General features: G+C 45.4%; 1 protein-coding gene across 2 annotated transcripts in view; it reads right to left on the bottom strand.

Moving 5' to 3' along the window:
* FBN3 (fibrillin 3) overlaps positions 1-21564 on the bottom strand; it is a 109824-nt gene that overhangs the window by 39985 nt on the left and 48275 nt on the right. For both annotated transcript variants that reach the window (XM_085308502.1, XM_085308501.1), the window contains exons 9-13: positions 11143-11268; positions 3396-3548; positions 2507-2704; positions 1691-1834; positions 1003-1122 (exon numbers count right to left, since the gene is read on the bottom strand). In XM_085308502.1, coding sequence (XP_085164628.1) covers positions 1003-1122; positions 1691-1834; positions 2507-2704; positions 3396-3548; positions 11143-11268 — 741 coding nt within the window. The remainder of the gene's footprint in view (positions 1-1002; positions 1123-1690; positions 1835-2506; positions 2705-3395; positions 3549-11142; positions 11269-21564) is intronic.

The raw sequence follows: 21564 nt of genomic DNA, 5'->3' as shown, positions 1-21564 counted from the left end.
TCAAGCCTACTGCTAATTGCCACAGATATGTGATTCCAATGCCTTAGCTGAATGAATCTCAGGACTGCAGTAGGGATATAGCATGGCTGATGGATGTAGGACAGCAGGGGAGTTGCTGCACTTCAAGAATATGGTTTACACTTGTTCAGGGAGTCAGGCTACCRAATGCCCCTGGGTAAAGATGAAAGAAGAAAGGAAGAGGGCTGTATCAAGTGGGAGGGTTGTTATCGACTCTTTATCAAGAACTGGGAAAGGCATTTTATGAGCCAATTACAAGAAAAAAATAGACTGGTCACAGTAGTAATGGAAGATCCTTGTAGACAAAAGACTCCCAATGTGGAGAACTTAGCTTGACAGGAGTCTGGCAGGAAAGGATCTGGATTACAGACAGGCTAATCCTCAGGGCTACCCMCAAATGAGTACAGAAGGTAACCTCCTTTTGGGCTACATCAATAGAAGAGCTCTGCGTGAGCCACAGGGGACAGTTTCTTCTTGTCAGTGCTCGAGAGGCCCCAGATGAAGAACTGCATCAAATTTTGGCACCAGATGTTAGGAAAGGCAGAGAAAAAATGGAGAAAGGCAGAGGAGAAAAACAAGGATGACAAGAAGCTTAGAAACAATAATTATGGGAGGAGACTGAGAGACTTGCATTTGTTTAGTCTAGAAGGGAGATGATATAGGGGTTACAGGGTTACAGYTTCCCCACATTTAAAAGAAAGTTGTAAAGGGGACAGTGATGAACTAATTTTCATGGCCAGAAAGAATAACTAGAATGACAGAGTGTAATTTCCAATTAAAAGACTTAGTTCAGAAATTAGGATAATTTTTTTACACTGCTACACTATTGGGGGCCCTTCGGAAACACGTTCATCAGAGTCTTTACAGCTCAAGTAGCTGTCTTTTTCTCCTTTACAGACATTTTCCTTTGGCACCTAGCTCTCTGATAACCCTGCTGACACTGGTGCAGCACCCCATGTCCCTCCCAGACCAGAAAAGACATACCAATGCAAGCCTGCTTTGTGGGCGTGCTCTGGAAGCCTTCATGGCACTTGCAGTGATAGGACCCAGGTGTGTTCACACAGTCACCGTGCACACAGGGGCTGCTGGAGCACTCGTCCACATCTGCAAGAAGAAGAGCCTAAACCTGTGAGACACCATTACGCAGGGAACACGCTGAGAGCTGCCAGAAAGGGTAACAAAGGTTGGATTCTGTGAGCTGCTGAGCCCTTCCTTCCAACCCCGCATCCTAACAGCGTGGCCAGCAGGGAGGAATGCAGCAAGCCTCTGTGTTGAGGAGKCCGTAACAGAGCTGCTGGGGATATAAGGCCAGTCAGGTTTGGTGACAGGACCCTAAAGAGAGTGTAATGGTACAGGATATGTGGATCTGCAGCCTGGAGAGCAGTCAGCTGGTCCCTGTCGCCTCTCCCGAGGCTCTGCCTGGTGAGCAATGGAGAGGGGAATAAAACTTTGCTGGGCCTGTTAAGTCATGATAAGCATCTAACGCAGTGGCAGTTGCTTCACATCCCTGATCAAGCTGTGGCTGAGAGAGAAGAGTTGTCACGCTGGGTGTTCCTCACTGGGCAGGTACATCCTTTCTATCAGCCTGCCTCGATGGCTGAGACCAGCCCTCCCTCTCCAGCAGCGCGTGGCAGGAGCTGACCTCCGCGCGTGTCAAACAGATTCCACCTACCGATGCACTCTCCACGCACGTCCTGCTTGTATCCCATGTTGCACTCACAGCGGTAGCTGGATGGGGTAGGGATACAGCGTCCGTTCAGGCAGAGGTTGGTGAAATGCTTGCAAATGTCAATGGTCTGATTTAAAGTGGCAGTTCCTGGAAGGCACAGAGACAGCATTAGGTAGAGAACTGTAGCTCCCTTGGAGCAGAGTCAGTAAACGTAGAAACTGTGCTGGATCGATGCTGCTCCTGGGCCCTGAACAACCATCTCTGCTTTGAGCTGCAGACACAAACCCAGCTAGCTCAAAAGTCTCTTCAAAGTGCTATCGTACCCCTCCTCTACTGACATGCACAAGACTGCACAGCCTTTAAGTAAGGCGGGGATCAATATTTATGAACATCCAGTGCATGTTTACATGTCCAAGCCCTTGGCAAGGAGCTATTTGGGATGCACACAAGAGGGGTGTCTCTGGTAGTGGGAAAAACACTCCTCTGTTTTGAGGASGCAGAGAGTGAGATGGTGACAAGAAAGCTTCATTCCTATTTGGTAATTAGAAAGATATTCTGCGCTGAAGCTAGCCTCCCTTGCTCTGCCAGGAGACGGTGTTTGATCTGCTGCTGGGCTCAGCATTCTGCACAGCATTAATGTCAAATCCCATCACTCCCCCAGTGTCAAAATAAACCTTGTAGCTGGCTAAGAACACTGGTGCTCTGCTCGTGTGTGCACAGCTCGGAGGAGCGGGCAGGCACACAGGCAGACACGCCGTGTATGTCCTGAGACACGTAGCCAAGTTGGGTCAGCACTGTAAAAAAGGAATTTTAATTTACCGATGCTTGAACTTCCTGGGCCCATTCCAGGCAGACCTGGGATCCCTCCTTGTCCGTTTGCCCCATTTGGTCCGATGCCTCCAGGCCCGTTGATTCCCGGCCCAACACCATTGGGCCCAAATCCAGGAATTCCTGGAAAGCTCCCAGGGAACCCTGGCACCACTGGGAGTCCTTCGATGCAAAGCCTGCGGTACTCATCTGAAACAAACCAGCTGCCTTAGTGTCTTTCCAAGAGTGCCTGAATCCCCCTCCTGTCTCTGCCAGGATGCAGAGAACACAGGCAGCGAGATGGAGACAGGAACTGGCAGACAGCAAAGAGGGTGGGTGCTGATGGGAAGAGGGCAGACCGATGAGGAGGGTTTTAACCCCCTCTTCTCCAAAGCAGTTGATGAGAGTCAGCTTGCCAGGGTGTTTGGCAGGAGCTTCTCAGGGTGTGTGGGGAAGATGGCACTGTAGGCTCCCTTCATGCAGGAAGGGACAGGACTTAGAAGGCTACCAGACTTGTCCTGAAAAGTTCTCCCCTGCATGGTGGCAGGGTCAATGTGATGGAGGGAGAGGCAGAGATGAAAATAGTTACAGTGTTGTGACTTCTCAAGGACTTCTCCTGTCTGGACTCACCCTCATTTGGGCCCACGGCTCAACTGCAATGCAAAAATAAGCTGGAAGGGTAGGAGAGTAGGAGGAAGGGGGTAAATTCTTGCCTCGGCTGAACTCATCTGGCTTGCTTTCAGATGAGCCCCARGCAGGTGAGTCAGCATTCCCATGTGACCCTTCTCTGTGGCATTATGTTGATAATCGCCCGTGTCTGTGAAAGCCTGGGGTATCACTGGGGCAGTCAGAGCTGCAGGCTGGCCCAGTGGGAGGTGGAGGTTCCAAGTGTTGCACTTACCAGACCCCCGGACAGGACACATTTCTGGAGTCTGCCCAATGGCCCAGCAACGCCCAGAGTCACAGCAGCACTGCATCTTGGTGTACTGGCCAGGGAGTTCCCCAGCACAGCGGCCCCCGATCAGAGCAGAGAAACATGTCCCAATCCGCTGGTCTGCAGAGAGAGAGAGAGAAAGGAAGGAGATGCATCCACAGGGTGCCATCACTCTACTCCCAGTTAGGTCCCAGCCAATGTCCCGAGTGCCTSTTTCTAGTGGTGTGTCTTTCTTCTGCCCAATGTCCTGATCCGACCTTCTGTTCTGCCTCACCCTCCCAAATCATGAAGTTTTCCAGTACCTYCACCTGGAGCACATCAAGGCTGGAGTGATGAACCTCATTTCCCAGTATTAAATTTCACATTGCCATTTAGGCTTCTATATACTATAAGCAGCCTGACTGAGAGCCAGAAATGGGCAGTAGGTGGGCAACTCCTCTCCACTGGATTGGCTCCATCAGGATCTGCCTTGAGCCTTGCAGGAAGGACAAGCTGACTTAGCAGATACTGGTTCAGTTCAGAGCAGAAGACAGATGAGATCCCTCCACCAGCACTGTCTTCTGCCCTCTCTATTCATATTTCAGACTCATATTTGCTCTTCTTCCCATTTCAAAGAAATGAGATTTTTTACAGCTGTGTACTTTTTCTCACTAAAGTTTCTGCACTGATGATAGTCAGGGCCRGGCTACCCACTACCCCAACACAAATCCTGAGTTAGCAGCTGGGAGATAGAACAGGCTGAGGGGAGCTGTTCTGCAGGAGACCTCACTGTAAACTTTAACACTTCCCCTATCAAACAGCCAGACTCATCCCATCAGCTAGGGCAGACAAACTTTTCTGGACTAAATACATTGTTCACCAAAATTGAATTCTGGGGCCAAGATCTCCATTCTTCAGGTTCTCCCTCTGACATTACTGTATGTCTTGCTCATTTAGACTACATCTGTGACTGGTGTTTGGCCATCCRTGCCAGTTTAACTGTACAGCAGGCCCTGAACTTGTCCAGATCCTGCAAGCCATAACAATAAACAGAGCATGCACCCTTCCTGTCTGGGATTTGTGCGCAGACCTGTGYGGCCTTTGTAGAAGTTTGTTAGATTAGAGACTTGATTTTAAAACCTATATGACATTCTTGACTGTTGTCCAGAAAGGAAGTGTCCCACACACAGTTCTTGAGTGTCCCTCTGGACCCTCTCAGTCATCTCTAAGCAAGCACTGGGACAAGGCCCCTCCTTACCACACTTATGGTTCAAGTACTGCATCAAAGGTAACTAAAACCTGCTGATTCAATCAAGGAATAAAGGAGGCTTGGTGAAAATGAAAGGCAATAAATTTAGAAACACCTTTACTACAGATAAGGTATTACCAAGTCAGAGGGAGCAGCAGAGAGTGATAACKTCTCTAGTTACTGTAACAGGCAGAAATACAGAGACAAAACTTGTCTGGCTCCAGGATACAGAGATGAATCTGTTCATAAAAATCAGGTCCTGATATTCAGGAACTGGATGCAGAAAACACAGTCTAATCCRTTTGACGTCTGAGACGCACAGGGAGTCAAGGTTCCTTGGTAAGTCAAATTCTTGACTTAYAGGAGTAATCTCTGGAAAAAGCACCTTTCAGTGATACACAAAGTGAGCAGTATCACGTTTCCCTAGACCCTGGCCTCTTTTGAGGAGCTGTGGGAGCAGTGGCGGACAAGAATGTAGGGTAGTGTCCCCCCAGTGCCTGCTGAACTGATTCAGGCTAGAGCTGCTGTTTCTGCCAATAAACACGTTTTCCCAYGATAAAAAAAAATCCAGTGCCGCCTGCTACTATTGTAAAGGTTCCTAAATAATTAGTGGGCATTCCCTAGGCATTCCTGCTCTACCCTGAAGCCTTCGCTACACATAGCCATTTCCTTTGTTTTTCCCTTGCAGGACAGAGCTGGCAGACAAATGTGGCTCAGCCACATCCTACAGCACTTAGGTCAGGCTGGGGAATCTAGGTTCCAGCATTAGCCAGAGTGATCCCCAGTTCTGTCCTAAGCCAGGACTTTTCCGCAGCTGCCATTGCCCAGGGTGGGCCTGCACATCTTGAACCTGGAGARGACCTGCCTCTCCTTCCCAGAAGAGCTATGATGGCAAACCTCCCATGGTCTGTGAGGAAGCATTCCCTGCCAGGTTCCAGTGGTTGCAGCATCTCTCCCTAAACAAATGGAGATGTTCCCAGTCCCAACAGCGCTCCAGTCTGACCTCCCTCCAAGTTCCCAGTGGCTGCATGTTTCAGGTCATGGGCTGGTTCCCACAGCCTGGACTGAACCGTGAGGAGAATGAGCCCTGGAAGGTGGTCAAAGTCCATGAGCCTGGCCAAAGCCACAGACACCAAGCCTGGCACTGATGTTTGGGGTGTGAGGCTTCTGGACTAGACCCAGGAGACTGAAGGCCTTTCACATGTCTAGCAGGGCCCTGTCTGGCACCAAATCCTCTAGGAAAACCTGGAATATTCCACTCATTCAGCTCTTGTCCTTGTTTCTGAAGTAATTTAATGAGGGGGAAAGTCTGGTCTGATTTGTCTGCTGAGCCTGTAGAGTGACATTAACCAGCAGGCTGACACTTCACTGAAAAATAATTGAAATTAATTGCACAGAGCTGTTTGATCTGTGGGCTGTGGTTATTTCTTCTCTAATCACAGCTCAGGGACTTATGGAGGACAGTGACCCCATTTAAAGCCAGGGTGACTAAATCAGCATGTCTTTTCTCAAATACATTCCTTCAACCTGCAACACTGAGTTCAGCATGAACCACTTCTCTAAACGTAAAACTTTTTATCCACCAAAGAGACTTGCAGAAGGAGAGACAGGATAGGAGAAGGCAAATTTGGTCACAGGCATTGAATGCAACACAGGATTAACTCCTAATCCTAATGAAGAAAAGTCCTAGTCACATGGAAGTTTGTGCTCTACAAGGTCTTTGTTCTCTGGCAGATGACAGGCGTGCAAGAGCAACACCATGTCTCTACAGGGCTCAGCAAGCATCAGGGTATAGAACAGAACGACAGGTTGGGAACACCGCTGAACAGCCATGACTCCTACTCCAGAAAGGGGCTGTCCTTTGAGCAAGCCAAGGCAGGATAGTGGGATCATTTCAAAAAGCTTCACAAGTCCCTTTTTCTTAAATCACTGATGCTGCTTTAGGGCTCGGCTGAAATAGTTATCTAGGTCTGAGGGCAGTAATTTGGAATAAATCCTTTACCTCCCCCCTGGCCCTTCTGTGTGACACTCTCTGTCACCAAGGCTGTGACACACTGTGACAGCCATCCAGTTAATAAGCCAGAAGCAATTCTGAGAAGGCAACACAAGTCCCCACGACAGACATGCACTAACAAGTTTAACAAGGCAAGGAGGTCACAGCACTTTGTGTAATGGAGGGATTGGTCCAACCCTTATTCATCTGGACAAAYATTTATTAAATTCATCTGTCTTTGCTGCAGTTTGCAATAACCTCTCTCAGAAATGAACGTCAGAACTAATTGAAAACMCAGCTGGATCTGCCTTGGGCAGAGATAGGGTGGATGGAAAGAACAGCGGGTCCCTTCAGTGCCTCCCCGACCTCCTGCAGGACCACCCACTTGCTGGAGGTACAAACACAAGGCTGCCGTGATATTGGTCTGCCTTCCTCCACAGCTGTTAAGGGGACAGCTTTGCACAATAATTTCAGTTAATCAGATAATGCTGCAGGCRAGAAAGGATGTAAAATTCCACATTAGATTAGAAATGATTAGACACAAAGGGGAGGGACAGAGCCACAGGTCTGTCAGTGGTCTGTGATTCAGAGATGTTATGGATGCTTTGGAAGTGGTTTTCATGATATCCATACAAAAGTTTATTTGGTTTAGTGAGCAGTTCATGGCAGTCACTTGAGGAAGATTAGAAGAGTCAGTGAATGAAAATAATTTTGAAAAACAATTTCTATTTTTTCTGATTTAAGGGCATAAAATGTTTTCTTAAAAAATACCAAATTATTCCATTGATCTTCTTTAAAAAAATTGATATTTGTCTTTCTCCACATTTACTGCCTTCTATAGTGAAATGACTATTTGTATTTGCTTTTTTCCCAATTCCTTATTGTTATCTATAAATTCTCCAGGGTCTGGGGAACTATAAAAAAAAAATAGACTTACAAAAGGACAAAGGAAAATGAAAGAATGGGGAAAAATATTACTGCATGGCCTTCAGTGGTGGAAAAAAAAACAAAGACAAGCCAAAAAAGTTATCTGGGTTTCAAAAAAAATCCCCATTATTTTCTAATCTTCATTCCGATGAAAAGCTAAAGGTCTATTTTGAGGGGGAAGGCGGGGGAAAGGAGAAATGAAAAATACATGTACTTCTTGCCAGGGGATAGCTTTTAAGGGTATTTCTCTGACTTTGTGTCTTATTGTTCCCAGGAAACTCAAGTGATCAAAACCAAACAAACTAGTTGTTGCAAAAGCCATCTGGCTCTGACTACAAAGGACCTGAAGGTGATTAGCTCAGAAGGGAGCTGCAATGCAGATATCAGCGTGTAGCCAGAGGAATCCCGCCCAAGATTTCCAATGGTGCTTGGCCCTCAAGTTGCTAGGCTGTAGCCCTGCTTCTGGCCTTCTGCTGAGGTCCTGGTCCTACTGCCTCCCTTGCCTCTTCCTCTCTGCTGGGCTCAGCAAAGCTCCCATTGACTTAAGGACTCTTTTGACCACCTCCTGGGCCTGGCCGTGTTGGTACACATCACAGGTTAGATGGAGCTGAACTGGGATCCCAGCAATTATGGAGCCTTTTTACATCTCTAGTCTCCTCAAGATTTTAGGCAGAGCTCTGCTTGGCAGCCTCCCCGGCTCCCTCGACACCTGGCAAAGTGGTGGGAGCTGTCAGGGGGCTCTGATCAAAGTGCCTCTTCAGCTCCCTGTGAAGCCATTTTCAAGCCTGTGATTCTCCCATTTCTTCCTTCTTGTCATTTCTTGCCTTCATAAATATTATCTAGTCATGTTTTTTTCCTCCTGCTCTTTCTCTTCCCAGATAATGATGAGAGAAGTAAAGAGTGGTTCTCTAGGCAGGTGAAGCCCTCAGTAAAACTTCCACAACCCCAACTGAACCCAGAAATTTGCAACAATAAGTTAGACTTGGCCCCAGCTGGAACTTCAAGCAGTAGATTTGCTGATCTTGCCCACCAAGAGATAAGAGCCAAATCTCTCTTCACAGCTTTGCTGCACCATCAKGAAAAAAAAGAAGAGCAAATAAAGCAATGTGCAGGAGCTCTGACTTGTAATGAAGAAGGGAAGCATTTTTACGCACCATTTACAAGATTAGAAATGCATCTGAAAGGACATTTTCCTGTTTGGAAAATTATTCTTTTAAGCCCTTCTTGAAAAGCAATCCATTGCACAAGAAAACAGCTCACTGCCTGCTGAAGCACATCCTTCTGCTGCCTGAAAAACATTGAGCCCATCTTTTACAAGCATAAATGAATGAAATTGTTGTGAGCATGTGTGGAWCTGGATTCTTTGTGTCAAGCACAGGTGGTTGAATCTTGCAATAAATGTTCATTTCAAACTATGACAGACTTTCTCCAGCTATGCCGCTGTTTGCATTTCACTGAGCAAGGCAGTGAAAGCAGCTAATGAGATTTGGGATCAACTCAAGCTCAACGTCTTGCTGTTTCAGCTGCAAAAACTACAGGAGATTATTCAAATGCAATAAAAAGGTGTTTACTCTACTAAAAAGGGAGGGGAAAAGGATCAAGGCTGCCACTATAAAGTCACCACATACCCAGTGCTGGTGCGCCATGATATATGAGACAATGTGGTCATTTCCGGTCTAAACATCTGGGAGGTGTTAGCACAAGGTCTCTTCTGCTCTCTCTTGAAGCTGTTCATGCTTTAATGTTTTTAATTTAATTATTTATTAATTTCCAGTTTTACACAGCGTTTATTTGATTTGTTTCATAGACCATAAATTGTGGGTTTAAAATACTGTAAACTCTCAAAACGAGCACTAAAACCCTCCAACCTATATAAACAGAATTTGCAAAATATGGATCATGGGGCAACAGCACCCCAGAGTTAAATCAGCACATTTTGCCAGAAAAAATATTATCTGTCCCAAAATATGACAGAACACTAACAGCATATATTAGCTCAGGGAAGTGGCTACAGTATGATATATCAAGTTCAGATGYAGTCATAGTCCACTGCAGCTAACTAAGCTTTGGACTATTTTTAAACTTTGGGGTCCTAATTTTATTTACTTCTCATTTCTTGAAGTACTTGGTTTGAGGGAAAGAGAGGAAATGTCCATATGAGTCATCAGACAGCCATCACATCCCTCTGGCCTTATGGCAGGGTATAGGAAATACRGAGGAATAAAATTTCATTCTTGTCAAAATCTATCAGATTCCCAAACAAGGTGACTCTTACTGAATACTTTACAATTATTTCTTTCTGGAACTAGAACATGATTGATTTTTACTCCAAATTCTGTGGYTATAAAACAGTTTAGAAATGAAATATTTCTGTATTTATTTCCAGGACTTTCAACAGAAAACTCTACCTAACATTTCCATTGTCCTAATAGTAATCCTATTTCTGCCTTTTCTGTAATGATTCCTCTTTATAAATCCTTGTGTCCTTGACCTTCTAAAGATGAATGAACTTTCTGAATGGTGAGACAAACTCTGGGATTTAATTTGACTCAAGTAAGTGTCCTGCTGAGAGCAAGTAAACAGAGCTGCTCTATTTATCATAGAAACTGTTGTCTGTTATAGAGAGAAATGGACCATCAAATATTTACAAGGCTTGGAAAGGAATTTTGATCTGTTAAACATGCAAGATTCACTCCAGGCTCTGTAGTCTGGAGGCAGGACAGGTCGTAAGTCTGGGGAAAGCTTGCCTGGACCCCAGCCAATTCTGGTAAGCTTTAAAATACAGGCGCCTTGAGCCAAATTGCAACAGGGGTAAACAGGTACAGCAGAGCCTGGGGAGTGTGACACATTGGCCCCACCGAGCCCTTCATGTAGCCTGCAGGATGGGGACTGCAAGTGTGATTTCTATATGGTCCCAGAAGTCATTTTGTAGTCAAAAATCAAGTGCTGTGGGAGGAAGGTGGCTACAAGGTAATGTGTGAGAGCTTATACAACAGTCATGTAAGCCTGCAGTCTCTGCATGCATGCAGGGATAGATGCCTGCAGTGTGATGAGCCATGCTTGGGAGCACTTTTTTTTCTCCACTGACTAGAGAGGGATCCCAGACAGTCAGCTCAGTGCAAAGCAACTCCCCCGTGAAAGTTTGAGTTCAGTGAGATGAAGCCAAATTGAAGTCTAAAGCCCTCAAGAATASAGTCACTGACACTATCCTAGCCAGACACCTTCCATCCCAGACATTTTCCTTAATAAGTTCCCAGCCACGCCCTGTCAAACACTCCAAGCACTAGGATAACTACAGTCAGGGCTATTCTCAGTGGGGTGGTGAGACAGAGAAAGCCCTGGTCTTCAGCAGCCAAGTAGGACTGCACCAGAACCTGTAACTGAGGTGGAGCATGGCAGCCAGTCCATGGCACATGCAAGGACAGCACTGGAAAGAGAACATTTTCTAGCTATTACATGGACAGCATGCACATTTGAAGTGATTTGCAAACCACCATCATCATGTGAGGTCTGAGTTTCGGAAACTCCCGTTATGCAACAGTCCTGAGAACTGTTTAGCATCTTACCAATGCAGCGTGATCCATCGGGGCTGGTCATGAAACCACGTGGACATGCGCACACATAGCTGCCTGCTGTGTTGGTACACTCTCCACCATCACATACACCAGAGATTGCTCCACACTCATCCACATCTAGGAAAGAACAAACCAACAGTGATTACTTTTCCCTGTGATTCATCTCCTTTCCTTCCATGAATGGATGTGGGGCCAGAGCTRTGATCACACAGGAAAGGAACTAGTGTTATGAGCTGTCATGGGATGTTTGAGATCATTAGTGGCCTCCTACCAGTGGCTTAGGAAAGAAAAAAAAGACTCCCCCAAAGAGTGATTCAGAGAGCTTCATGGAGTCATCTGCTTCTCTCCACTGAAGAATAGGTCTTTGTGTAGGCTGATTGAAAATGCTGAGCTCCCTGGAACACAAAGGAAGCTTCAAGACAGAAACATATCTGTGCAGGTGCACAACTCCAGCTGAACAGCAAGTCCCTCCATGCGACTTGGAAGCCTCTCTGAAGGCAGAGATGCTTCTCACAACATCGTATTTAAAAAAAAAAAACACCGGACACTTCCATTATTCACTGAACTGCTCCATATAGTGAAGAATGGATAAATTTAGACATTTACAGGTGAAAAGGCACCTGTACTCCCAGTTAGGCATGGGAGATCTGGACATTTCACTCTATATATTCAGATCCTCAATCAGCAGTTATCTATCTTAGAGTGAAACGATCTTCTCTTCAGGCTCCCCTGAGTGTGTTGACCTCCACTCAGATTCATAGTTCACAGGGCAACAGCTGTATTTGGGTGCCTACACGCAGATTTCTTTGTTTTGARCTGAAGGTTCCCTGTTGCTAGACYGGTTGCCATACTGTCTGGTGCCATCTGAGATGCCCCAGKGAGTTCTGCCTACCTTCCAGTCACTCTGGAAGAATGCAAGTCTTTTGGAGGTCCTGTGTTATATCTACCAGTCCTTCGTGGACAATCCTGCTATGCTGGGGCTTCTCAAATACTAGTGTGGGCACTTAAGTCCAGCCTTGGTGCCTGCTGGAGAAGGAAGAAGCAACTTCCTTTGTATGAGAAAAGATACAGCATAGCCTCTTCACCTTTCTTTGAGGGAAATTCCTTCCTCAGCAGGCTGCAAAATGAGTGGGGAGAGAAAGGAAGGTTGAAATGAATCCACTGAAATGAAGCTACTATGCAGAACTCAGAATACGAATTAATGAGACTGAAGAGGAGAAACTGAGTTAGAAGGACACTGACATGGTAGCCCCTTGGAGGGTAGATGTGCCCAAAAGACACCTGCTTTGGATTCTGGCTACTTCTCCCAGTGTAGTTAGATGGGCWCTATCTAAAGAGCTCCTGGTGCAGGATTCAGCCAGCTGCAGGCAGACCCCTTTGATCTCACTTCCCACTCGCATAAAGGTTCAGCTAAAGGGAAGATGAGCAGTCCAGGGGTGATGGGATGCTCTCCTATGTGCTCTGCCAGGAGCAGAAGCAGATGGAGTTTTCATATCATGAAAAAAGGCTGAAGGAATTGCCCTGCGCAGGAACCTCTGTGACTTTCTCAGTGAAGTCCTTCCTGCCTGAGGCTACTGCTCTTATCAGTTGAGTGCCAAGGGCACTGGACCTCCCCCCCTTCCAGTTTTGCCCTTGTTAAAGCACCTTCTGGTATACCATGTAGCAGTCTAGCAAGCAATTCCTCCACCTATTGAATCATATCTGACTTGAATTCTTACCAGCACTTTGTGACCAAATAAATGCTTTAGTTTTATGGCAGTGGTAAGACATGGTAATCTGTCCCTATTGAGCGCCAACCAGCAGAGCAGGCTGGAGCTGGAAGGAACCGAGATCTTACACGGTACCAGCAGCTCTTGCCACAAGCCTAGGRCAGGACTATACTGACCATTTTAGGTGGAACTACCAGATTTTAGGGAAGCAGAAAAACTATAGAATTGTGCCTGACACTTTTCCTTAAGCTTCTGATTCTGTCCTAGGTTTTCTTCCTTCCTCCAGCACAGCCTTTCCTAGCCTATGAACATGCCATAGTTTGGGCTACTTATCTAGTCACAGGAAAGATTAGTGAGATAGAGATACACTGAGTCCTCAGTGAGATCACACCTAATTATCCATGAAGAGAAAAGAAACACTACTGAGCACCACAGCTGAAAGAAAGCCCAGCAAATCTGGGAATCTTAACGTTCCTTGATCTCTTGCCCTGCCAGTACCCTCTAGATGAGTGGGTAGGAAACAGTCCCCAGCTGGGTTCCAGTCTAGGCTAGTAGGACCATCTGTATCAACAAGTTCTACCACACACTGATTTTCCAGCAGTTCACTTCCATGCATGAGGTTGTCTGTCAGTATATCTGACACCAGTGAGATGTTCTCTGAATTCTCTGAATTTAAGAGGATGGAAAGTAAGGACATCACAAGAAGATTTTTTCAAAGGAACAAGAGCAGAATGCACATGTCTGGAGATGCCTGTCAGCCCTCATGACTAGATATGGAGATCTGAAGGCTGGGTAAGCTGAAGGGAACAGAGTGACAAATTAACAATTTTGCAAATGGAAATTTATCTTCAAAAGGTTTAGACTAGAATGTGGATGCTGTTAAATATATAGGCCCCAGTCACACTTGGGTGGCTGTTGATTCTAAGGACTAGTTTTGGTTGTGGATTTGTCTCTATTAACAACTAAAATCTGTTTCAGAAACATATATGGAGTTAGAATTCAACCTCTGATTAATGCACCCAAAGCAGTTGGTTGCTGGTCATGGTCCAGGTGGTTGGTAAAAGACAGATGGAACATTTGCCAGAGAGTTTTCACAACGACAGAAAAAAAAAAAACACGTTTTGGCTATCATCAAAATAAATGATCTCTGCTAAGCAGCTTTATTCATTGTGTTTTAAAACTGCAACACTTTCGTCAATGGATATGGCAATTTTTATATGCAATTCAGAGACTGCCGGGGGCTGGCCGGAGGATGATGAAGAAAGAACTGGTCAAATTAAGCTCCTTCGGTGGGATTTTTCTGATGCAAACACCGTAACAGCTTCGCGCAGCCTGATGGCATTAGCACGYGTGGAGATCAGAGCTGCTGCAGGATAAAGAGGCATCTGCAAAACACAAGCAGAACAGCAAAGACCACTCTCCTGGGAGTGGGAATGGAGGATGTCTTTGGAAGGGCTGAGCTCAGAGACTTTAGTGATAAAAGCGGTGTATGCATACATGGAAAGAGTTGCCAGAACCCACTCCTCTACAGCAAGCGAGGAATCGGCAGAAATACATGTTGAGAGCCAGCAGACCTGGCTGTCATGTCAAGCAGCAGTAGGTTTGAATCATAGCGACAAATCTGAGAAAGGGCCCTTGTATTCTGTGARGAAAGGGTGTGGGTCACCCAGAGGGGTGGTAGGCTGTTTCCTGTACGTTGTGAAACTGTGAAAGATTTGGGAATTAGGAAGGAAATTTCTGACTACAATCTCACAGTGCCATGCAGTGGCTAGCTGTGCTAGTGCAGAACTGAAGACTGAATACTGATAAGAGGCAGGGAGGTGGTGTTACCTCTGTAAAATCATTCCGGGATGTCACAACTTTGCCTGACACTGGTTCTTACAATAGGATATTACTTAACTGGAGGAGTTCAGAGTCTAGAGAGTGGAACGATTCAAAGCCTGGATAAAACTGCATGATATTAAAGGACTAGTAGACTCAATCTACTAGTTTATCCACACAAATGTTAAGATGTGAATGGATCACAGAAATGTGACGTGCAAAGGTGATGCTGTGAGTACATCACTCTGCACTCTCAGAAAAGACAAGATGAAAATTGGAGTTCAGACTTTATAAATTCAGGTTGGAATAAAGTAGACAACTTTACACTGAAGGTAATTAATCTTTGGCTTAAGTATCCAGTGATGGGTACTAGTTCCCCAGCTCTTGGGACGGAGTCTAGATCTGTGTAAAAGTCAAGTTCATCTRAGCACACTCTAAAGCCAACAGAAATAGACTGCAACCTCCGTAAGAAGGTTGATCCTACTGACTGGAGATGTCTTTAAGAAAGTGTTGCATTACCCTCTTGAGAGCCTCTCTTCCTGCTTTTACTATCAAAGGAGTCCAGATGATCAGCTTAGACTTGACATTTCCCTTTCAGAGCCCCAACTGAGAGCTCCAAACAGAGCTTGGGTGTCTCTTTCTAAAAGATGTGCTCTCACTTACCAAGAAGCTCTGTGTCTGCATGTACCCTTCTTCTCTGAGATTGTCTAGACCACAGAAGAGAGAGACTAAATTATCATAATTGTTCTTTTGGGTCTTAAAAATCTGAGGAATGTGTAAGAGGAGGGCACAGTGTTGGACGGCAATAGCATTGATGCTCCACAAAGAAAAGCAAGCCATATATTGTCTAAAAAGTGGCAATAAAAGCCAGTCRTCTTCTGTCTGCCAGAAGCCAGGCTAGGGCAAAGCCTCACGTGTGCACAGAGCCCTGCCTTCACAGCAGTGGAAGTGGCACATCACAGATGTGYTGCCCAAAAAGCAGTATTGTAGTAGGCAGTGAACATTACTGCCAGCAACTCCTGGGATGTGGTGACCCAGAGAGCAGTGTCGTTGATCYGAGATATGCTGCCTCCTGACAGCAAAGGTTACCTAAGACACCTCAGGACACTTTAGCACTGGAAATGGTGGGAGGAGTGTGGGATGGTTTCCCAAACAGCAGTGCAGGTGTAGATAGGGGAAAGACCTGTGGATTGCAAGGTGGTCACTTTCCTTCAACAACCACCTCCAACAGGAACCGTTCCTGTTCATCTCACTGCACAACTGGATACCACTCTCTGTCTCTTACCTGTGTTTCCTTCTTGTTTTTCTCTAGAAGCAGCCAAAGGATGATAATTCTGCTGCCAAGAAAACACCTTCCTGCTCCCTAAGCACCAAAATCTGCCAAGTAACCATCAGTCCCTCCTGAACATGGAGCAGAACTTTTTTTTTCCTAAGGGAAAACATAATCCTGTCCCAGCCACTCACACTGGATCTGTCAGAATGACTTTCCACACAGTTCTTCAGCTGCACCTGAACAATCAGAGTTTGGGTGGCTGTTCGTGACAGTTACCTTTTTCATTAGACTTTTCACAGGAACTGGATAACGGCATGCCTCATGCAGCCATTACGCCTGTGCAGCTGGTTGGGAAACACATTCGTGCAGAATGGGAATGACTRTGACACCCTTGCAAGCTGGGTAAACCTCTGCACAAGGCAGAGCATTAACACAGAAGACAACTTGGAGCACATTCATCTGAGCACCACAGGTGCTCTGATCCCACTACATCAGCCTTTGCTGCAGGGTGGGACACCACTGCGGATCTGATGATGGAAGTTAAATCACATCACCATGATGCACATACCCCCACTCACTCCAACTCTGGGGGAAAATGAGGCATAGGAAGATCTATGTTGTTAGAGCTCTGGGGGAAAATATTGTAGAAAAGGCCTGGATGACAGCAAGAGGTGGGTTGTGGTTAAATATGCTGAGTGCTAGATGGCATCTCCATAAAGAGGTTTTTTGTAGATGTTCTTTATACTCAAAAGAAAGAGATGGTCTCTTTCAGGCTGTAATTTTTCTCATGTGAAGATACATGTATAAGCAGAGCAGAATTATGCCCTAAAAGTGATGATTTCTCCCAGCAAAATGAGACATGGTGAAATTCATCCCACTCAGCTCACAGTAACCAGCTCAGCAATGAACACTGACAACGTATGAGTCTAAATAAAATGAGACGAATTGCCTTTTGATTTTGATGCATGCAGCATGAACAGAGACCTGCATCACCCCTGCCATGGTAGCTTCATGTAGCCAAGGAACAGTTTTCAACCTCTGCTTCTTGATCTCACAACCAGTGACAAACACAAGTATCTCCTGTTTCATTTTGGCTGTGACTCCAAGCCCTGAGGGATCAAGTGAAATCTCTATCCTACTGTGCATCAAATAAAGCCCAAGTGCATGGGGCAAATTATACAATGACATATCAAGAGGRGATGGTGCATTCCTATTGTCCTGGCTTCTCAGGAAGGCCAGAATTACGCTTTCAGCTTACTGCAAATTTCAACTGCCTTTTGCATACAGCAGGATTGTTGCCTCTGGCCTGGAAAGTTCCTCTAGCTCTTTGATGCTTAGAATCCCTGCACCAGACGGGCATGACTTGAAACCTAGAAAAGCAGCAATGCAAATCTACAGAAAACACTTCCCCCACTCGGGCCCCTGCAGGGAGAGAGATTTTATCACTATAGCCTCCCCTGTCATTTAATTACAGGCTTGTGTTGGGTTACAATTTGCAGAACACGCCAAGGAAAGGAGTTTTATGAAGTGAACACTGGTTGTACTAATAGAAAAAACAGCCTAAAACTTCTGCACAGCACTCCTARATGTTGTTGTATAATAGATCTGGAGGCCAGCTGAAAGGTAGGCATCTTATTAGATCAATGCTTATGAACATTGCATTAGTCATCCAAGAAGAAGTGTATGTGGTGGGGGCAGGAACCACATTCCATTCTTAAGGAAAAATAGAGTCATTCAAAAGGTTACATCAGTCTGCAACATCGTTTTCTCCTGAAAATCCCAGCTCCTGTAAGACCCCTGTTAGCAACCCAATAAGCAGGAGAAAAGCAATTTTGAGAAAGGGAGGTGGTAGTGAGCTCTGGACTTTGCTGCTGTTTCAATTCTTCCCCACTGCCTCTGCCTTCTATACTTTTTCTATTTAAATTCATCCAGAGCTGAAGTCCATGCAGAGCTTGACCCAGTGGGACACATACGTACACCTCTYGTTAACACCCAGCTGCCAGTTTCGGATAGCAAATTCCTCCAACTATAACCTGGCTACTTCTTGATTTTTTCCAACTCTCTGTTAAGAATTACAGCAATACTCTGTGCACTCTGCTCCTCAGACAATCACAGAATTCAATGCAAACGTTGATTTTGGATCTGGTCTCTATTTCATGGGGTTGGACTTGACTTGATCATTTAAGGCTGAAAATGCTGGAAGTCAAAAGCAACAGAGCTTCAGAAATAGAGTTGCAGTCTACAAAGCTCATTCAAAACAGGTGCCCACAAACATGTTCAAACCTCAACCTTTCCATCTGCTAAAACACCAGGATTTGATGGAGAAAACATCTCTCTGTCAAATAACGGAAGTAACGTCTCATCCACCCTTTCTCGTGTAGTGCACGGGACTCTCAGACCTTCCCTTCTAAAAAGCACAGAGAAACCAGAGGAGAGTAATGGAATCCCCCAAACCATACCAAATCCATGTAAATGAGCTTTTAATAGATCTAAACAATGAGCTCTTCTGTAGACATTTTGTAAGAAAATTGAAAATACGCTGATAAAATGGCTATCATGTTCCATTCAGGAAGATAGTGGGCCAGTCTACCAGCTGTACTCATGGAAAATGTAGAAAAGCTCCTTCCAAYATAGAAATATGAATGAGATTCAACAGAGTAAAAAGACAAAGCCTTGCCTTCATTACAAAATTAGGATTTTTGTGTCCTGCTAGGCTTGCAGGCTGGCCCGTWGGGATATGACTGGTATCTAACCTACCACTCTACAAGCACTAAATGGATAAGGGGAGCAGAAAGAGGTGAGATTTGTAATTAAAGATTTCGCCTCCCTCAGCAGAATCTGTCTCCTTGAGATGTAGAAGACTGTCAGAAGTGGAGCTCTCATGGACTGATTTGAACAGAGCTTGACGAACACAGCAATGCCTTTCACTCACTTGCCTGGTGTTTCTCAATGCACTTTATTGTATCTTGTATCATCCTGAAACAATTCTGAACATGAGACACTTATTCCTTCTGGGGCATTGGAAAGCATCCCAGATGAGGTACTGGTACTACATWCTTTGCTGATAATGGAGCTGGCTTTGTGCAATAGAAGAATAGCTATGGAGAAAAAAAAAGTGAAATTATTGGAAGAGAACCACTGAAACAGTGGAAGGAAAAGCTTTATTCATTCAGGGATTCCAACCATAAGAGCATGCCATGGAATTGTTCCCTTAAGTATAATTTCTGTGATTGTTTCCAGGAGATTGTTTCCCTTMATGGAGAAGGGCAGACTTTCCTTTGGTTAAGGAGGATAGGATTAGAGATCTTCTGGGCAGGCTTGACAGCCACAAATCTATGGGACTGGATGGGATGCACCCACGGGTMCTGAGGGAGCTGGCGGATGTTGTTGCCAGGCCGCTCTCCATCATCTTTGAAAGGTCCTGGAGAACTAAAGAGGTGTCTGAGGGCTGGAAGAAAGCCAGTGTCACTCCAGTCTTCAAAAATGGCAAGAAGGAGGATCCAGGCAACTATAGGCCAGTCAGCCTCACCTCCATCCCTGGAAAGATGATGGAACAGCTCATCCTAGATGTCATCTCTAAGAATATGGAGGTAAAGAAGGTGATCAGGAGTAGCCAGCCTGGATTYACCAAGGGGAAATCCTCCTTAACCAATCTAATGGCCTTCTAGGATGGAATGACTGGCTGGGTAGATGAGGGGAGAGCGGTGGACATTGTGTACCTTGACTTCAGCAAGGCTTCTGACACTGTCTCCCACAACATCCTCCTAGAGAAGCTCAGGAAGTGGGGGTTAGATGAGTGGACAGTGAGGTGGATTGAGAACTGRCTGAATGGCAGAGCTCAGAGGGTYGTCATCAGTGGCATGGAGTCCAGCTGGAGGCCTGTGGCTAGTGGTGTTCCCCAGGGCTCAGTACTGGGTCCCATCCTCTTCAGCTTCTTCATCAATGACCTGGAGGTGACCCTGCTGAGCAGGGAGGTTGGACTARATGATCTYCAGAGGTCTCTTCCAACCTTACTGATTCTATGATTCTATGATAATTTAAAAATGTCATTCAGTGTAATGCCCTCCCACACTTCCCTATGTATCAGTGAAATGTGTCTGATTTCAGCATTGATGTTTCCTTTCTTCATTTTGCACCACTATTACCAGCATGCTTTTTTGTGTCTTCTTCAACAATTCTTCCAGCAGTGCTAAGTCTGCTGGAAGTGTGCCTTCCTTTTAGTGCTCACACACTTCTAGTCTCCCTACAAACATCAACAGATCCTGCTGTGGATCTAGCCAAGCCTACTACCCTCCTATCCTCTCAATTCAACCATAAGCTGACAACATCTGCCCTCCTCACTTATCTTCTCACACAAAGACAATATAAATGTGGCCATTTGGCCTTTGCAAAGAAGAAGGGCTTGTCTCTGGTGCTGGTTTAAGGGAGCAGCCTTGCCYTCTCTACTCTCATTCCATCCCCCTGCTGTGTTTCACAGACTGCTTATATCTTTCAGAAAGTGAGCAGGCAATTTTCTGTGCCAGAAATTTCTCATAATGTGCTGCACAGCCCTAAGCTCAGGAACTCTTGATCCCTTGAGCTCCCTCAGAATACAATGAACAAAGGCATAAAATAGGCTATTTGAAAGTGTCGCATTCATTAGATGAGCTTCACAAATAATTCTGTAACTGAGCAGCCCTGAACTTGGAGAATATTTGAGTTCAAATCCAAACTTGATGTTGTGTGCATATTTTCATGTATTGCAGATAGAACAAGGACATCTTTTTCCTTCTGGGGTTGACCAAAACTCATCCTGTATATCTGGCCACAGCCCCCTCACATGCCTGGGAGATTGTGGCCTGAGCTAGCCTGTGTTATCAGCATAGCAGATCTTGCATAAGAAAGTGTCTTTATCCCACAGGGATTCTGGAACTGAAAATGGAGCCTTGATTCCAGGTGCCGTTTGGGTTGAGAGATAAGTATCACTCTGGGAAACTAACAACACTGTCTCCATTCCTGCCCATTCCCACCAACAAACAGCCTGAAGAAGATTAGTAGTACACRGTGCTGTGTTAATGAAGGAGGCATCATCAATCAGCGGTCACAGTGACATGAACTCTGACCTTTGGCTCAAATGCAATCCCATCTGGTAACTTCACTCCCTAAGAGGATTCTTCTAAGCAGAAAATACAAGATCCTGGGAACTAGAAGAATTTAACAAAGATATTCAAGCTAGTTTTAATATTTCCTGGATGATAGATTTCAATGAGGAATTTGAAAACAGGAGGAGCCCATCTCCTCTTTTAAGGCTAGATGGTCTCAGTGCAAGCTACGAAACCACTGCTTTCACCAGCTGCAAAGTTAGTGCAAATAGACTCAAGAAGCAAACTTCTGCAACTTTGAGATTTTGTATTTGGAGCATGCTTCAATAAGGAAAAGATTCTCTTTTATGGTTGTTGTCATTATTTTGATTAAAACTCTTGGCCCAGTGTAGAGTTTGCTTGGGCTGACACAGCCACCTGGGCAGTACAGACACTTCAGCAAATCAGGAATTAGGTGCTCTATCTGCCATCCAGATAATTCACTCCTAAAACATCAAAGCATAGAGAAAACTCCTTGAAACAGGGCCTA

The sequence above is a fragment of the Rhea americana genome, unplaced genomic scaffold (genome assembly GCF_003343005.1).
Source record: "Rhea americana isolate MKP2758 unplaced genomic scaffold, rheAme1 scaffold_278, whole genome shotgun sequence".
Classification (NCBI taxonomy): domain Eukaryota; kingdom Metazoa; phylum Chordata; class Aves; order Rheiformes; family Rheidae; genus Rhea; species Rhea americana.
This window is presented reverse-complemented; position numbering and strand designations above follow the sequence as displayed.